Genomic DNA, 15,302 nt, shown 5'->3' with positions numbered 1-15,302 from the left:
CAGACACACAACGTTTAACGGAGGATAAACCTAAAGACGTTATTAAACATGACCTGCTCTTACCGCTCTTAATTACTTCATTAACCACGAGGGTGTAAGAAAAGGAGAACTTGTCAGACAGAGTAACGCGCATGTTTAGCACCATGTTAGGCACAATCACGAGCTGCATTTGCAAATACTAACTGAGCTACATTTGCGTTGCATGACAAGAAATAGTTTGAGGCCTGTTTTGACTGCAGTTTAGTTGAAATTCAAAGCAGACACTGTGCGGAAAAATCACGTGCTTTTGTAAGAGAAGACGCGTCAGTGAGGTTAAAGAACTAGTTATTTCACAATCGGTATTAAATTCTATGATTAGGGCCAGAGCAGGTCCGGATCCAGGCTCCACGCGCTCACTGCGCACTTAAAATCTGCAGCCAGTCTGCACAGACAAGAAGGCATTTGAGAGCGGGACTGTGGGACTCCTGGCCCGGGGAAAAACGCACTTCCTGTCCGGATAAAAGAACGCAGTGTGCTAGCAAATAAAAACCCTGGAAAGCCTGAGAGAGAGAGAGAGAGAGAGAGAGAGAGAGAGAGAGAGAGAGAGAGGAGAGAGAGGGAGAGGAGATGAGCCAGCCGACCTCTGCACAACCTGGGCACACAGGCGCACAAACATACACTTAACAGACATACCTGCATGTTAAGGACCTGCCGTTTGCTGCTGGTTCATTTCTCACACTGTCATTGGCGGACCTGGAGAGGGAAAGCAAACACAAACAAAAGCACAGAAAACAAACAACTATTCATGGCACAGTTTGCTGTAAGAAAACATGAGGACAGCGTGTAAAAAGCTCAGTCTTTATTGTACCAAATGGTTCATTTGTTCATTGATAAACTTGCTTATTGTAAAAGATAAAATCCTTCATTTATTTATATTCTGACATTTTATCTTCTGCATGAAATGATGGAACCGCAGACGTCGGAATCAGTTCAGTCACAATCAAAAGAAACAGAGACATAAATAAAGCCTTCTATATAAATTATAACATGATCAGTGGGAAAATAAAAAACTTGAATATAAAATGAAAAATTAAAAGGACTTGATGCTAGAAAGAAACAGGAGACACAAAGGCAACGAAAAGGACAGAATTACTTCATGTTAGTAAAAGACGGTAAAAAGACGACGTGTTCGCTGCACCGACGCGCTCGGGGCAGGACTCAGGAGTGCTTAAAGGTTTGTGTTTCGGCCGGACGGACGCTTCTGGAATCAGGCGTTTGGGTTTTTCTTCATCAACTCGATGTCCGCGTCCACCATCTCCTTCACCAGCTCCTGCAGAGGGACGCAGAGGTCATAGGTCAACGTTTCACTTCAGAAAGGAAGGGAGTCACTCTGAGAAGGTTGTTATCAATGAAAATAAAGACTTCCTTTAATAATAACACAGTAAAGCCACCGGCCTGAAGTGAAAAGCTTTATTATAGTTGGCCTGCCGTTAATAAAGACGCTACCGTTCCTTCACACAAAGCTACTGTATACTTTAGTATTAAAAAGTCTGATAAATAAATGTACAAGAACGTAACCGTGGTGAAGACAAAGGGGGGGGCTCCACGGGGATTTTAAGTTCATTTCCCACAAGTCTTTATTTGTACTTTAGCACAAACAGAACAGCTTTCAGGACGTGCACTGAGGTTCACATAGAGCAGTAAGATAAAAGAGAAAGAGACAGCCGATTAGACGGTTTGAATACTTGTGCCCTAAAGTATCTTGTGTTTAATAAAAGGACATATTTCACATGTTTTCTGCAGTAGGACACATTTGGGGGACACGACGCCCTCCAAAGAAAGTATAGATCAGCATCAGTATCTGAGCTGTAGGAGGGTAACACTTAAATATAATCATGTAGCAGTCTTTAGTTGAAAGGTGTGATTAATGAGGGATGAAGGATTTTTCTGCACGGATCAAAATGTGTCTAAAACTTGTCATGATGCTAAAAATGACTTTAAGTGTTGGCTTTCTTCCTCTTTGGTCAGCTACTTTAAATCTGCTCGTATTATATTAAATCATATTTATGTGCTGCTTGTGTTTTATAATGTGAGAACTTTTCTATATAAAATGATGTTTTTATAACTCAAAAAGGTTCATTTTGGCATCAGCATAGAAACCGAGGCAACGTAACAGTAACGCAAACAACTCAAACAACACACAGCGCTTCAGTCGCTGCATCATGTTATTGCTTTAAGCAAACATGTCAACAATACACAGAAATTTTGTCTTTATTTTACGAGTGTGCAGACTTCTGTCCCGTCAGTTTAAATGATACATCGAGCTTTCTCATATCGTTGAGAATATAATCGAACAATTATCTTTCCTTCTGTTTATATTAATCTGATTAAATGTCCTGCCTTTCACCCTCGTGTTGGCTTTGAAAACCTTCCCGATAAAGGACACACTATATTCTTCCTGTCGTGTAACACACAGTAGGTTCATGTGAGGCTAACAGAAGGACAGAAATGTAGGCCTGCTGCTTTTCTGCTTCTAGAAAGGCCTCTGCTGCCTTCACATGTCCAGCTTTGTTAAGTTAGACTTTAAGAAAAAGGTCAAAAAGTTGGCTTCACTCAGTAACTATAAAATAAATATCACATTCATGCTGAAGCCGCATGCTAACCCCGCTTCTTATATCCATACAGACAGACATTTCTCTGTCCTGTATTCTACGTCTGTAACCGTGTTTCATCCCGCCCCACCAGGTGTGTGACACGCACCTCGAAGGTCACCTTCGGCTTCCAACTCAACTTCTGATAGGCTTTGGTGCTGTCGCCTTGTAGGTAGTCCTGTTAAAGAGCAAGAAAGAGAGGAAAGGAGAGGAAGGGAGGGAAAGAGAGAGAGAGAGGGAAAGGGGAAAAGAGAGAGGGAGGAAAGAAAAACAAATGGTCTGTCATGTCGAGTCTGATGTGTCGTCCTCAAATAAAGACATTCTGGATTCCACTCAATGTCCGAAGCTGACGTCTTTAACAGGATGCGAGAGACGGAGGGTGATGATTACTCTCTCTCTCTCTCTGTCTCACACACACACACACACACACACACACACACACACACACACACTCTATCTCCTCTCTCGGGGACTGAGGGAGGTCACAGAGTCTCGCCGGCCATCAATCCCCCCTCTCGGCTCCCCACCACCGATCTGTCCAGACAGCCCCTGTCGGAGCCAGAGGATGATGAATTGTGGGACTCTGGCGGTGTAGCCCCCACCAGCCCGGGACCCCCCACACCCCCTTCAGCCCCTCACTCATTTCCCCCCCTGTTGTGTTTTGCACCGGGTTCAAGATCCAGCGAGACCCCGCATGAGACCACCAAAGAGACGGAAAAAAAACCCTCTCCTTGTACTTCTATGTTTGTTACGCCTCCTTTCTCTCCTTCTTTTTTCTTTCCGTCTTTCATTCTTTCTCCGACTATTTCCATCTGACTTTTTGTTTTTTACATCTCACAGGCATCATTCATGTAAGATTATATCAGAAAAACACATGAAAGGCCTCAAGAGGTCTAATAAATGCTGTGGTGAAACCTGATACTGAGAAATCTCCTTTTTTCAATTAACTGACGCTTTGTTATGTTCTTTAATCGAGCTGCTTATTCAGAACGAATGCATTAAACCTGCTTCTGAAACCAAAACAAAGACTTGGTTCTCTTTCATCTCTAACACGGTCATGGTTTTGGTTCTTTCTCGAGACATGTGCCGGTCTTCCCGTGATGTTTTCCCTCTGCATGAAGGATAAACTCGTGTGGCCAAAAGTATGTGGACACCCAAAGATTTCCCTCACGTGTTCCTGAGCGTCTCATTAATCAGAGGCGTTAGCAGCAGCCAGCTATCATAGCCGACTCTCTTCTGGGAGGGCCTTCTGCAAAATGTGGATCCTGTATGCAGGGATCTGTTAATTAAGTTAATTTCTAATTGTGTGTTATTGAGACACAGTTTAGCAGCGGAGCCTTTGCATGCAGCTGTAATGACGCTGACGTGGCCCTCCCCAAAGGTAAACCAGTTCTCATTCCCAGGTCATCAAAAACGTGGTCCTATACTGCTTTCAGCATGCATTTATACTGAAGTCAAACATCGTGACTGTCACTGACATTTGACCACATGGGATTGCATATGGTTGGAAAAGTAAAGCTATGCGTTGGGGCAACAGCAGCTGCAGAGATGCAACGCGACTGGAAAAACCGGGGCCGGTGATGTTGAGCTTCTTGTGTTTTCTCTGACACAAGTTGCAGTGAAGTTTCTATGCTAACCATGATCTGCACTCACTTTAAATACAGCAACTGCACGAAAACTTTCATATTTACTTACAAAACAGGACAAATGTTCCTACCGAATGAATACAGTCATTGCAGTTACTTTTGGGAATATACTGAGGCGTGCACGATATAGGATTGTTTGCCGATATCCGATATTTTCCAACCCTTTCTGCCGATGTTGATACCGATATATTAGGCACACGTTTTTTTCCACCTAATTGCAGAGAACATCAAGCCTCCCCAGCAGTGGAATTGATACTCTCATTGTAGTGGCCCACTGGCAGATGCAGAAATAACATAACACAGTGCTTCTTAAAATGTGCACATTCACTGGGCAAGATAAGAAAACTACTTAAATGTAGGTTATGTACAAAATGCCTTATTAATTAGTGTAACATTTTCTTTCAAATAAAACTGTAACATTCATACAGCTTAGACTTAGGCTTGGATGATGCTCTCCCTGAGACAATCCTGACAACAGCCACAACTAGGGCAGATTTTACCTGCTGCACAGAACAAATACAGAACATGAAATCAACCTTGCTGTCCGTTTTGTGAGACTTTGAAAAACTGCCATACCGCAGACATCTTGCACCCTTCTTCACGCTTGACGGAAGAGGCGTGGTGCAGGCAGTGCGCACACACATTGCGCCGAGTTAATGTCGTAGCGTTACGCAGAATTAAAGCGTTGTTTTATCGGCAGAAAAATGACATATCGGCCGATGTCTTTTTCAAGCCATAATCTGCAGATAGCGATAACGTGCCGATAATATCGTGCATCCCTAGACATTATACATCCTGATCACATCTAATACATCTGTGTTGTGTTTCAACAGGTGAAAACAGACGCACACCTACAAATAAAAGCCCTGTTTATCCTTCAGATGTTGGATGAAAGTTCTTCTAACTTGAAACAAACGATTGCACAGGGAAATTGTCGCGCTGTAACAGGGACGGGTCACCTCTCATCTCCTGCCACAAAGTCCAAACACATTGTTGTCTAAAATATTGGATGCTATGATTTACATTAATCAGAACAAAAACTCAAAACATCTAGAACAGCCGCACACGGCGTTCACAGGCTGCTCTGTGCTGTAAAAAGAGAGGCGTGTTTCTGTCTGATATTGAACCTCTTGAAATGTCTTTTCTTGCTGATCTTATTACAGAGGAACGCTCGCAGCAGCACCGCCATAGTTCAGCCTTTCACCGAGCAGAGACCCACATCTCAGCAGGCTCCACGCCGCTCAATCACACTCTTCTGATTACACACAAAGACCAGAACGCTGAACACACACACGCACATGGAGCACGAGCACAGGCCGGCTCAGTGTGTGACACCGCTCACCTGGAATTGAACCACGATTTCAAACTGAGCAGCCTTTTTATTTTTAACCTCTGGTGGTGAACAGAGGATGAAAGCTGCGGCCCATTTTCTCCCCCGCGTGCAGCAGCAGGACAAACAGCTCTTTCTCATGTGAGCAGCTCTCAACATTACTCACATCCAGTTTTGGCTCTGAAGCAAGAACTGGAAACATTTCCAGACTAATTACCTGCAGCAATGAGACTTAATTTATCACGGGCTGAATGTAATTATCGCAGGGTGACTTACTGCACAATTACATTAATAATCCACTTGCTTTATAATTATATTGATTAGGGTTTCTAATGGAGAATATTTAGTCGCTGGCATAAAAGACACATCAGCCTCCCTCGTCACGAACACTGGAGCTGCTCTGAAGCCGACTCTTACAGGTAATGAATGTTCAACAAAAACTAAACCTGGTTTAAGATGTGTGTAACCCATTGTCTCTATGCCAATTGTTGATTGGTTGCTTAATGCCAAGAGGGCGGGTCTTATCTGATATGCGCCTGTCAGAGGAACCTGCCAGAGAAAAAGTGCTCGCATGCTGGCGCGCTGCAGAGCAGTGGAATTAAAAACCCTGAAGTAGCCTTTTGTTTAGTTTCTGCCTGTGTGCGTGTCAATGAAATCAAATAAACTCCAACTTCCTGTTGAGGAAATGGTGAGAAAGACATGACAAGTCCTTTTTAGACCGGGGTTCTGCCTCAGCGCCGTGACGAAGCTCATGCGGCTTTTGCCATTGTACATTGGACAGAGCAACGCCGCAGTGTGTATTTTTCAGAACGTTTCGGCGTTGCGGAAGCAAAACTTGCGCGAGGTGTAAACAAGCGCGTGCTTCACATACACACACACAGCACATGCTGGCTCCGTTGTTTACACAGACGCCGTTTCACCTCTGTTACTTCCTCCGATGCCAGCTCAGAGGCGGAAGCCCCTTTTTTTTACATAGAAGGCAGAACGTAACAGAGGCGTAATAATCCCGTCTTGAACTAGCCATGTAAAAAGGGACGTAGTAAAACTTGAGAAGACCCCAGCTATCTGAGGCTCAGGTAAGATCATAGTAAGAAATCTCAGTCAAGGTGCCGAGCAAACTCACAGGGGAAGGTTCCCAACGGCCTAAACAGCCGCTAAAAAGCAGCTAACATTAGCGACATAAAACTGAATAAAATCGTAAGTCAAGTGTGGCTGAGATTCTACGCTGGACACGTGACATCACACACAGAGGGCCTGTTTCATTTGACTGAAGGATAATGCAACCAACATGAACCTTTATTATTCCTTTTAATTAAAGAATTCCATGTTAGATTTTTAACCAAAACTTAAGTATCGTTTTGTTCCCAATAACAAAACTCTCAAGTGCTGCAGGGTGCTAACAGGAAGTAAGACGTGTAGTGCCTTGTGTCATCACGGTCGTGGCTGCACTCTGAAATCTCCATTCCAGTTTGGCAGCAGAACATCTGCTGAAATCAGACTCTCGTCTGCTAAGTCTGCCGTCTTAGCAGACAACCACACAGTTCACAATCCAGGAAGCTAATCCAGCGCCTGGCCTTTCTCAACCAGGATTTCTGCAGGTGACAGACGATCTCACCCTCACAGAGCCGTCTGCAGAGCGCAGCTCAGTGGAAGAAAAGCTGCTTCCAAACTGCTAACAAGAGCTTTCTACGGCCAAGTGCACTCACCCCAAACAGAGCATGTTGCAAATGATTCAACACGAACTACTAACAGATGGGGGCACAATATAATCTTCATATGGATCCGATTTGGAACCAAACCCAGCGTTTTGTACATCCTGTTTAAAGCAGCGCTCTGCCTGCGTCTGCAAACATGCAGCAGTGATAATAACAACACGTGGTGGAAGAAAGCCGAAAATTAGCCGTGACAAAATGTGTCCCTCATCCAGGGAGCGTTAGACACATCTTAGAGATCCAATAACGATATGAGCTTCGCCCACTCTCCATCTGAGACCGTGTGACAGGCCTGAGAGCGAGCGCCGCGTCTCTGAGGACGTTGTGCAGATGGGGGATGATAATGCAAACGGATTTCAAATGTGAACTTCATTGGGAAAAATTGGGACCAGAGTTGTATTTGTTATGAAGTCTCTGTCAGAGGAGCGGGACAGCAGAAACATCACTGATGCCCATCGCTGTCGTCACCTCACTATACAGTCGGGTTAACATCTGTTCACACTGCTGTGTGGTGCAAATGCTTCTATTTGACACAGAACACTACAGATCAGTTAGACTCAGACGCCAGAGATGTGAACTCAGCGCTCAAGATAATTTAAAATGTGCTGTCAGAACAACAAACTGCTACATCATCTGAACCATCCAGGATCATTGTACAGTCCAATGACAGACAGCCTCCCCATGAGCTGCTAAATAACCTACTGGATGTTTTTTCAGCAATGATCTCTTTGACTTTGTTCCACTTAAACCACACTTTCTTAATCATGTGTTCTTTAGATGAACTGAAAACCAAAACAACAAACATGGCAGCTTGGTCCGAAGCCTTTTTTTTCTTCAAAATATGACGATCTAGCTGTCAGCATTCAAGTTAGCGTGAACAAATATGCAAATATATATTTTCAAAATAAAACTTGGACTTGCAACAAAATCAACACGTGGTTCATTTTGCAAAACAGTGGCAGTTTGGTTCTGTGTCGCCACCAACTCTGCTTGATTAGGTTTAAGAAAGTCACGTCAATTTATTAAAGAGCAGCTCCAGTCATGTTTTAACACACATAAAATGCTCTACTTGAAATAATAAATTGTGTCTGATATGTTTTTTCTGCAAAATTAATTTAATTATCTTGTAAAAATCCTCCCAAAGCATCTCCTCCTTCTCCCTCATTAAAAATTCCACAATCTGCATAGGCCCCGCCCACTATGCAAGTTTCCAACCGCCCCCTCCGTCGCGAAAACAAAACACGTCTCTGCCATCGTTCAGTGGCAACTTGTTGAAACTTGAAATGTAGCAATTAGCAGTAGTAGCGTTAACGTTAGTAGTCAGTAGTGAGTTCGCAAACATTACGATGAAGGTTAGAGCTGGCTCGCGCATCGCAGAAGTGGTTGCCATTGGTTACACATAATGATATGCATAGCATCACCCCGTCCACTAACGGGATTGGCTCCTTAGGTTTGTGACGTCTCAAACCTGCCAATCTGAAAACGTGTTGTTCAGCAAACCTCCGTCTCCTTGATGACAGTTTGTTTAGCACTGGCAGTCAATGTCGTCCTGACTAAATGTGGAACCAGATCAATAAAAGTACTGAAATGTGTTATATGTGTCTGCAAAGAAAAAACTCTACAGGACTATTTTTGCTTTGAAGATACAATCTCACACTACTACCAACTACATGGCGAGTACATCATCATCTCTTGCTTGGCTTTTTTCCCGACACTCCCCGCTCTAATAAAGACGAGAAGCCATAAAAAATAATCTTTAGAAATGCGAGAGACGAATAGAGTGTGATCATGCTCCATAAAGCACGCAGGCAGTAAAAGGCACTCAGAGCAGGCATTTAACGCAAAGGAATTCTGGTATCACTGCAAGGCCTTTCAATAAATCACACAGCACACTGGGAGTGACCCCCAAACACATGAGGGCGCACACACAAACATCCACACACATGTACAGGGAACAGTCGTATGTACGGAGAGGTTGAAAAAAATGCTAAATGTCCATAAATTGTGTTTACTTTCCTTCCTGCTGGGAACCCACCCACTTTCGGGAGATAGATCAAACGTTCTCAAGAAAACAACTCTCTCTCTCCTCTCTCTCTTTGAGGGTTGCATGCTGGGAGACTATGATGTGGTTTTGGAAGTCCAGTAGCGTCTCTGGTATTTGTACAGTAGTGGACACGAGGCTGCGAATACAGAGACTTCAAAGAAGATCAGATAAAGCGGCCGAGAAGGCTGCGACAGTCTGGAGCTCTCGGCCTCCGTGTCCCCGGCAGACCCAGATGTTCTGACCAGACACAGATGTCCTGACCGTTGACCTCGCCGGGGTTTTGATGGAAGAACTCAACCCCGATCCTGGGCTTTTTATACCCAGGGTTACGACAGCGACGGGGACAAGAAGGGAGGAAAATCAGTCTGCCTTCCAGAGCGAGCCGCTGCCCCGATGATGCTGCGTTTACTGGCCGTGCGACCAGGTGCGTGAGCCAATATAAGTGTGTGAGCAAAAGAAAGAGAGAGCTTCATCGTTCCGGGCTGTTCGGAGCCACAGTCACAAATCTGTCACTGGTCAATTTCTAACACACCTCCGCCAGCATCGCCTCAACTTATCACTTCCTTTAAAGCACAATAGGCCCCCAGTTTCAGCCGGAGAGAGGAAGGGAGGAATCGGATAACAGACTTTCATGGTAAAGTGCAAACTGTTGTCTTTTTTCTTCTGAATAATAAAACTTTTAGTTCACTGCTTAGAGGTAAATTTTGAATTTGATTTGTACACTACGACTTACTTTCATAAAATCACATTAAAATAGTGTTTCTAAGCCCGGGGTCAGGACCCCCGACGGCCTCCAACAAAGGCCTCCTCAGACCTTTCAATCTGAAATGTAGTGTCTCATTTTGAGACAGCAAACAGGAACGCATACATGTGCAGAGAGTGACAAAACGTTAACAAGTGGACCTTTCTTAGCTTCATAGAAACCACTGAATAACATGAATAATTGATTTGTGCTCCGTTTTGTCAGTGAGGAGTTTTTATCTGGTTATGAAACACACTGAAATTAATATTAATCCCTCTTTATGACCTGCAAAAGCAAACAAGACAAAATCAAAATCAGCGACAAGTTTGATTATATCTTTATAGTTATTTTTAATGCCTGTAGCCGCTGCCGGTTCGGTGTCAGACGAGGTGATTAACTTCACACTGCCAAAACAGCCTTTCTTCTATATTTTCCGCGGTACAGACTCACAGAGAGTGATGTGTGTGAATCTTAAAAGAAAGCAGGAGGAGATTTTTGGTTAAACATACAGGATAAATCAGCAAAGAGAGAAGACGTAGAGCTTTCTTCACGGGGGGCGCCAAACACAAACTGAAAGTTCCTCATCGAAGATTTAAATAAAAATAAATTTAATACATTTCTAACAAAGAGAGATTATAGTTGTAATTTAGCCTCTCTGTGCTCAGGCAACAAACATGTATTCCACATTTTTAACTATAAAGCAAAATTTGATTTGAAAGAGAAATATAAAGCGAGAGATACAAAGACAAAAACAGACTCAGACATTATAAAGAACACTTTTCTGTGCAGAAATAGATTCAGGTTGAAATGTTATTAATAAATCATACTGCAGCTTTGTTCATAATTTTGGATTGGATCTCCGGCTTCCTCCCACAGTCCAAAGACATGCTCGTTAAGTTCATTAATGACTCTAAATTGCCCGTAGGTGTGAATGTGAGCGTGAAAGGTTGTCTGTCTCTGTGAGTCAGCTCTGAATACCTTTAATTACCTTGTAAAAATCCTCCCAAGGCATCTCCTCCTTCTCCCTCATTAAAAATTCCTCAATCTGCATAGGCCCCGCCCACTATCGAATTCCCAAACACCGCCTCTGTTGTGAAAACAAAACACGTCTCTGCCATCGTATTGGCAACTTGTTGAAACTTGAAATGTAGTAATTAGTAGTAGTGACTCTAACGTTAGTAGTCAGTAGTGAGTTTGCAAACATTACTATGACTATGACAGCTGGCTCACGCATCAAGGAAATGGTTGTCATAGGTAACACATAATGATATGCACAGCGTCACCCCGTCCATTAACGGGATTGGCTCCTTAGGTTTGTGACGTCTCAAACCTGCCAATCTGAAAGCGTGTTGTTCAGCCTGTCCTTGGTGCACTGCAGTTTAAAAGCAGACAGGCCCAGCCATGGAGATGATGCTGATGTTGTCCCTGATATGTCTTGTAGCACATGAAGAACACCACATGGAGATGTTTACAAACACTTGATTTTCACTGGACTTTTAAACAAACATGTTTTAATATATAGCCGCCCTTCAACTGCTTTATGGCAGGAAAAATTGGCTCTATCAAATGGAAACACTGCGTATGTAGCCTGATATATTTGGCATCTTAAGAACTCACTAGAACTTTAAATGAACTTCTGTAGGTTTGATTTTGATTGGGGCTGATTGGGGTTGAACAGGTTAACTGTCTGTGTCTCTGTGTAACACACATCCGTCATGTTGTGTCTTAAAGCTCCCCATCATCACTGAGCTACATTTAAATGAGTTGCGAGATGCTGTGTCTTTAGGAATCCAAGATAGTTATTAGGCACTCCCAGCTAGAGGTCAAAGGTCAGGTCCAGTGTGTGTGTTTCTATATGTGTGTGTGGGAGAGAGAGTAAGAGAGAGAGAGAGAGAGAGAGCTGTGTGAGTTATAGCTCAGGTTTCCTTCCCTGACTCCCCATGCAGCTTGGCCTGCGCACAATGTGTTAAGTGACCTCTAAAGGGTGGCCCTGTCACCCTGATGAGTATGTACGCTGCACCACACACACACACAAACTCCTTCACACACACACACACACACACACACACAGGGGAAACACTGACATGTATGGTAGCCTCATATTTTAAAGAGTAACCACCTTGATTTAGAAGCAGACACCGCACATGCACTCACACATAAAAAACGTTTTCCAAAAAATCAGGAGAAGTGAGAGTCTGAGCAGGAAACAGAAAAAGCCACTTGTGATCAGCGACTGTCACCTCTCTGCATCTCCTCGCCTCTCTCTCTCTGTCTCTCTCTCTCTCTCTCCTCCGGGCTCGGCTGTGTTGATTGCTCTCCATCAGTGCTCATTAAAATTCCTGGGGGAGCCGAGTGATAAATATTTACGCGGCTGAGGACACACTCCACACACACTCCAAACACACTCGAGCGGCTGGATCTAACTGCCGATAGTGTTAAGTGCCCGAAGGCTCTGGCAGCGCTGCGGAGAGGGAGACAGATCCGCAGCCCAGCGCCTGGTTGTATACGTGAGGCGTTTACTGTCCAGATAGCTGGAGGAGGGCGCTGATTTATGGCCAGTAATCAGGGTGAAGTTCTGTTTCTGTGTGTGTGTGTGTCCAAGGATAATCGTTTAATGTGTGAAGTTTATGGAAATGAAGAGGAAAATATCGCACATTCGCACATCTGGATATAAACGAATTTGCAGAGTGTAACCACAGTGGAGCTGGACTCCTCACTACTGTTCCACTAAGCTGCTGCCGAACCCCCCTCCTCCTCCTCCTCCCCCTGTATTCTATTATTCCTGCGGACGGGAAACAGATCATAATTCCCGGAGTCAGCAGAAAGCTGCAGACTGAGAGAGTGAGAGATGGAGGGAGGGAGGGAGATAGAGAGAGGGAGAGGAAGGAGGGGAGGTAAAACGAGAGTGGGGGGCTCAGGTGACTGCTCACTTCCATCGAGGTCAAACTGAAACGGTGCTGTTTAGTCATCTCCAGTGAAAAGTGTGTTTAGTCTGTTTGCGGTGTTTGTATAATGTATGTATGTATGTGTGAGGAGTGTCAGCATTTCTATCAGCCTCTGGGTGTTTCATATTTCAGGAGACATCAAAGCTGAACATAATTTCCCTTCTTTAAACAACATTCTTTACAATCATACTACAAAGAGAGAGACGGAGAGCGACGGAGAGAGAGAATGGGTGAGCATGGGAGGGAGGAACACAGAGGGAGGAGAAAATCGTCTTATCTTAATTGTTGTGTAATCTCTGTGAAGCTCTGAGGGGTCTGTCTGGGCTCTGACACCCAGCCTCGCTGTTTATGATTGTCGAAGGGTTTCTTGTGCAGAAATCTAGGTCCACATTTTCGGCCATCGCTGCTGAATTTAAAAATCATTTTTCTCACAAGAAAAATCACTAGAAACAGCTAAAAAACAGGGTGCATAGAGACAGAGTGCAGTGCAAAAACTACCGAGCAGAGGGAAAAACAATGGCCCCCAAAACTTCAACAAAATGTCTGGCAGAATTGTTTATTGTACTTCTTGCACAGCTTTACTTAACGTTGGTGAAGTTTGCTTCGTTTTAAAAATTGTAAACATATTTTAATTTAATGATTTTTCGGAGCCTCTCCTTCCTCCTGAAACCAACAAGCCGTTTTGTTCAAAGGTCAGACCTCAGCCACGATTGGCTGACAGTAGGGGGAGCGTCGGGGAGCGGCCGCACGGCACTGTCACTCCAAAGTTGTAGAAAACATGGCCGCTCTAGGATCGGTTATTCAGCCTTATATGTACGAGCCAGAAACGGACCCTGAGTGGGAGGACGATACACCGGAGCTAGTGCAGCAACCCAGGAGTTCCCAGGAGGTATTGGAATGGTAAGTAGGCAGCCGGAGGTGAATGATGGTGAATGGCGATTGGTCGGCGTAGCAAGGTTCTACGTAGAAACCTGCAGCTGTTCTGAACGGCCCGTTTCAGAGGCGACCTTTTTAAAAACGTTATTCTGGAAAAAAACGGAATCATGCAGTTTTCACTTTTTCACTGTGAACAATAAACAGCCAACATGTGGAACCTGTGCAACATATGAGAACATCCATTTAAAGATATGACCCCTTTAAGTGTCCACTTTGTAAAGACACAGCAAATAAATCTATGTCATCAGGAGACGCGAGGTAGTTAGGCAGAGTCTACAGACCTGCTGTAGCCTACCATTATTTCTAGTTATGATGTGATAACACAGAGCTAACCGTGTTCATTTCAAGGCAACACTCGCACAACAAAGTCCAACAGGACGAGAACAACAAGCGGTCAGATTACCAGAATTAAAGAACATGTTGATGTCGTCCCTGATCGGACAGAAAAAACTGCTCAGAATAAATCAGCCTTTAAACTGACATGTTTGTTATTGATTTCAATTTGTTTTAATCTCCCCAGAAAAGTTTGGCTGAGCTGGTTTAAGCCATTAACTCGGCAGGACAATGAACAATATAATAGCCAATATTAAGTATGGCCAAACGTGCAGTCTCCAGGTTATAACGCAGCTGAATGATCCGTCAATTCTCCTTAGCCTCGGCCTCAATCACATGAACAATCTACCTCCAGTCGCCCATCAGCCCGCATAATTCAAAAACACACACATTCCAATTCATACATACTTTACAGGTCACATTCCTGCTTCCTTATTAGGAGCTGTTTCAGGAAAGGTGACATGCATGTAAGACGTGAGGGAGAGAGACACAGAGGGGAGTTATGACTGAAGGACTGTATGCACATCCACAGTGGATGTGATGTATGTGATCTAACTCTTTGGCGGAGCTCTCGGTGGTGTCGGGGTGAGTCTGCAGCGCTCAGCTCCGAACACGCCAATTATTAATCTCTCGCTCTTTTGTTTCTGTCTCTCTGTTTTCACCTCAGCTGCTCTCTGAACAGACCGTCGCTCCTGTTTGCTCGGCGATAACAGAACTGTTCAGTTTATATTCTTTGCACATATGTAGAGCCGTATGTTATAAATACAGACGCGGTTTGGATCCAGCAGAGAGGTGAAGAATGTGATTACACACTTGATTATATGAATTTAATTTCCGAGCATGTTTGAGTTCGTGGCTGCTTCCATGTTTGATTTTTGGTTCCAAGTTGGTAAAAACTCTGATTTTTTACGAACAGATTTTTAGACTTTTTTTGTTGATAAAAAACTATTTAGATTTTTACTTTTAATGATTTTAAACAAGTAA

The 15,302-nt window shown here is 43.8% G+C and overlaps 1 protein-coding gene across 1 annotated transcript in view; it reads right to left on the bottom strand.

Annotated features, from left to right (window-relative positions):
• Window positions 1–821: 821 nt before the first annotated feature.
• The window catches only part of gmds (GDP-mannose 4,6-dehydratase), a 188,682-nt gene continuing 174,201 nt past the window's right edge, over window positions 822–15,302 (bottom strand). Inside the window, exons 10-11 of the mRNA XM_069680042.1 lie at window positions 2,740–2,808; window positions 822–1,309 (exon numbers count right to left, since the gene is read on the bottom strand). Of these exons, the coding sequence (XP_069536143.1) occupies window positions 1,247–1,309; window positions 2,740–2,808 (132 nt within the window). The 3' untranslated portion in view covers window positions 822–1,246. The remainder of the gene's footprint in view (window positions 1,310–2,739; window positions 2,809–15,302) is intronic.

This window comes from Semicossyphus pulcher, unplaced genomic scaffold (genome assembly GCF_022749685.1).
Source record: "Semicossyphus pulcher isolate SPU_LCO1_2020_fin unplaced genomic scaffold, fSemPul1.0.p SCAF_4, whole genome shotgun sequence".
Lineage (NCBI taxonomy): Eukaryota > Metazoa > Chordata > Actinopteri > Labriformes > Labridae > Semicossyphus > Semicossyphus pulcher.
This window is presented reverse-complemented; position numbering and strand designations above follow the sequence as displayed.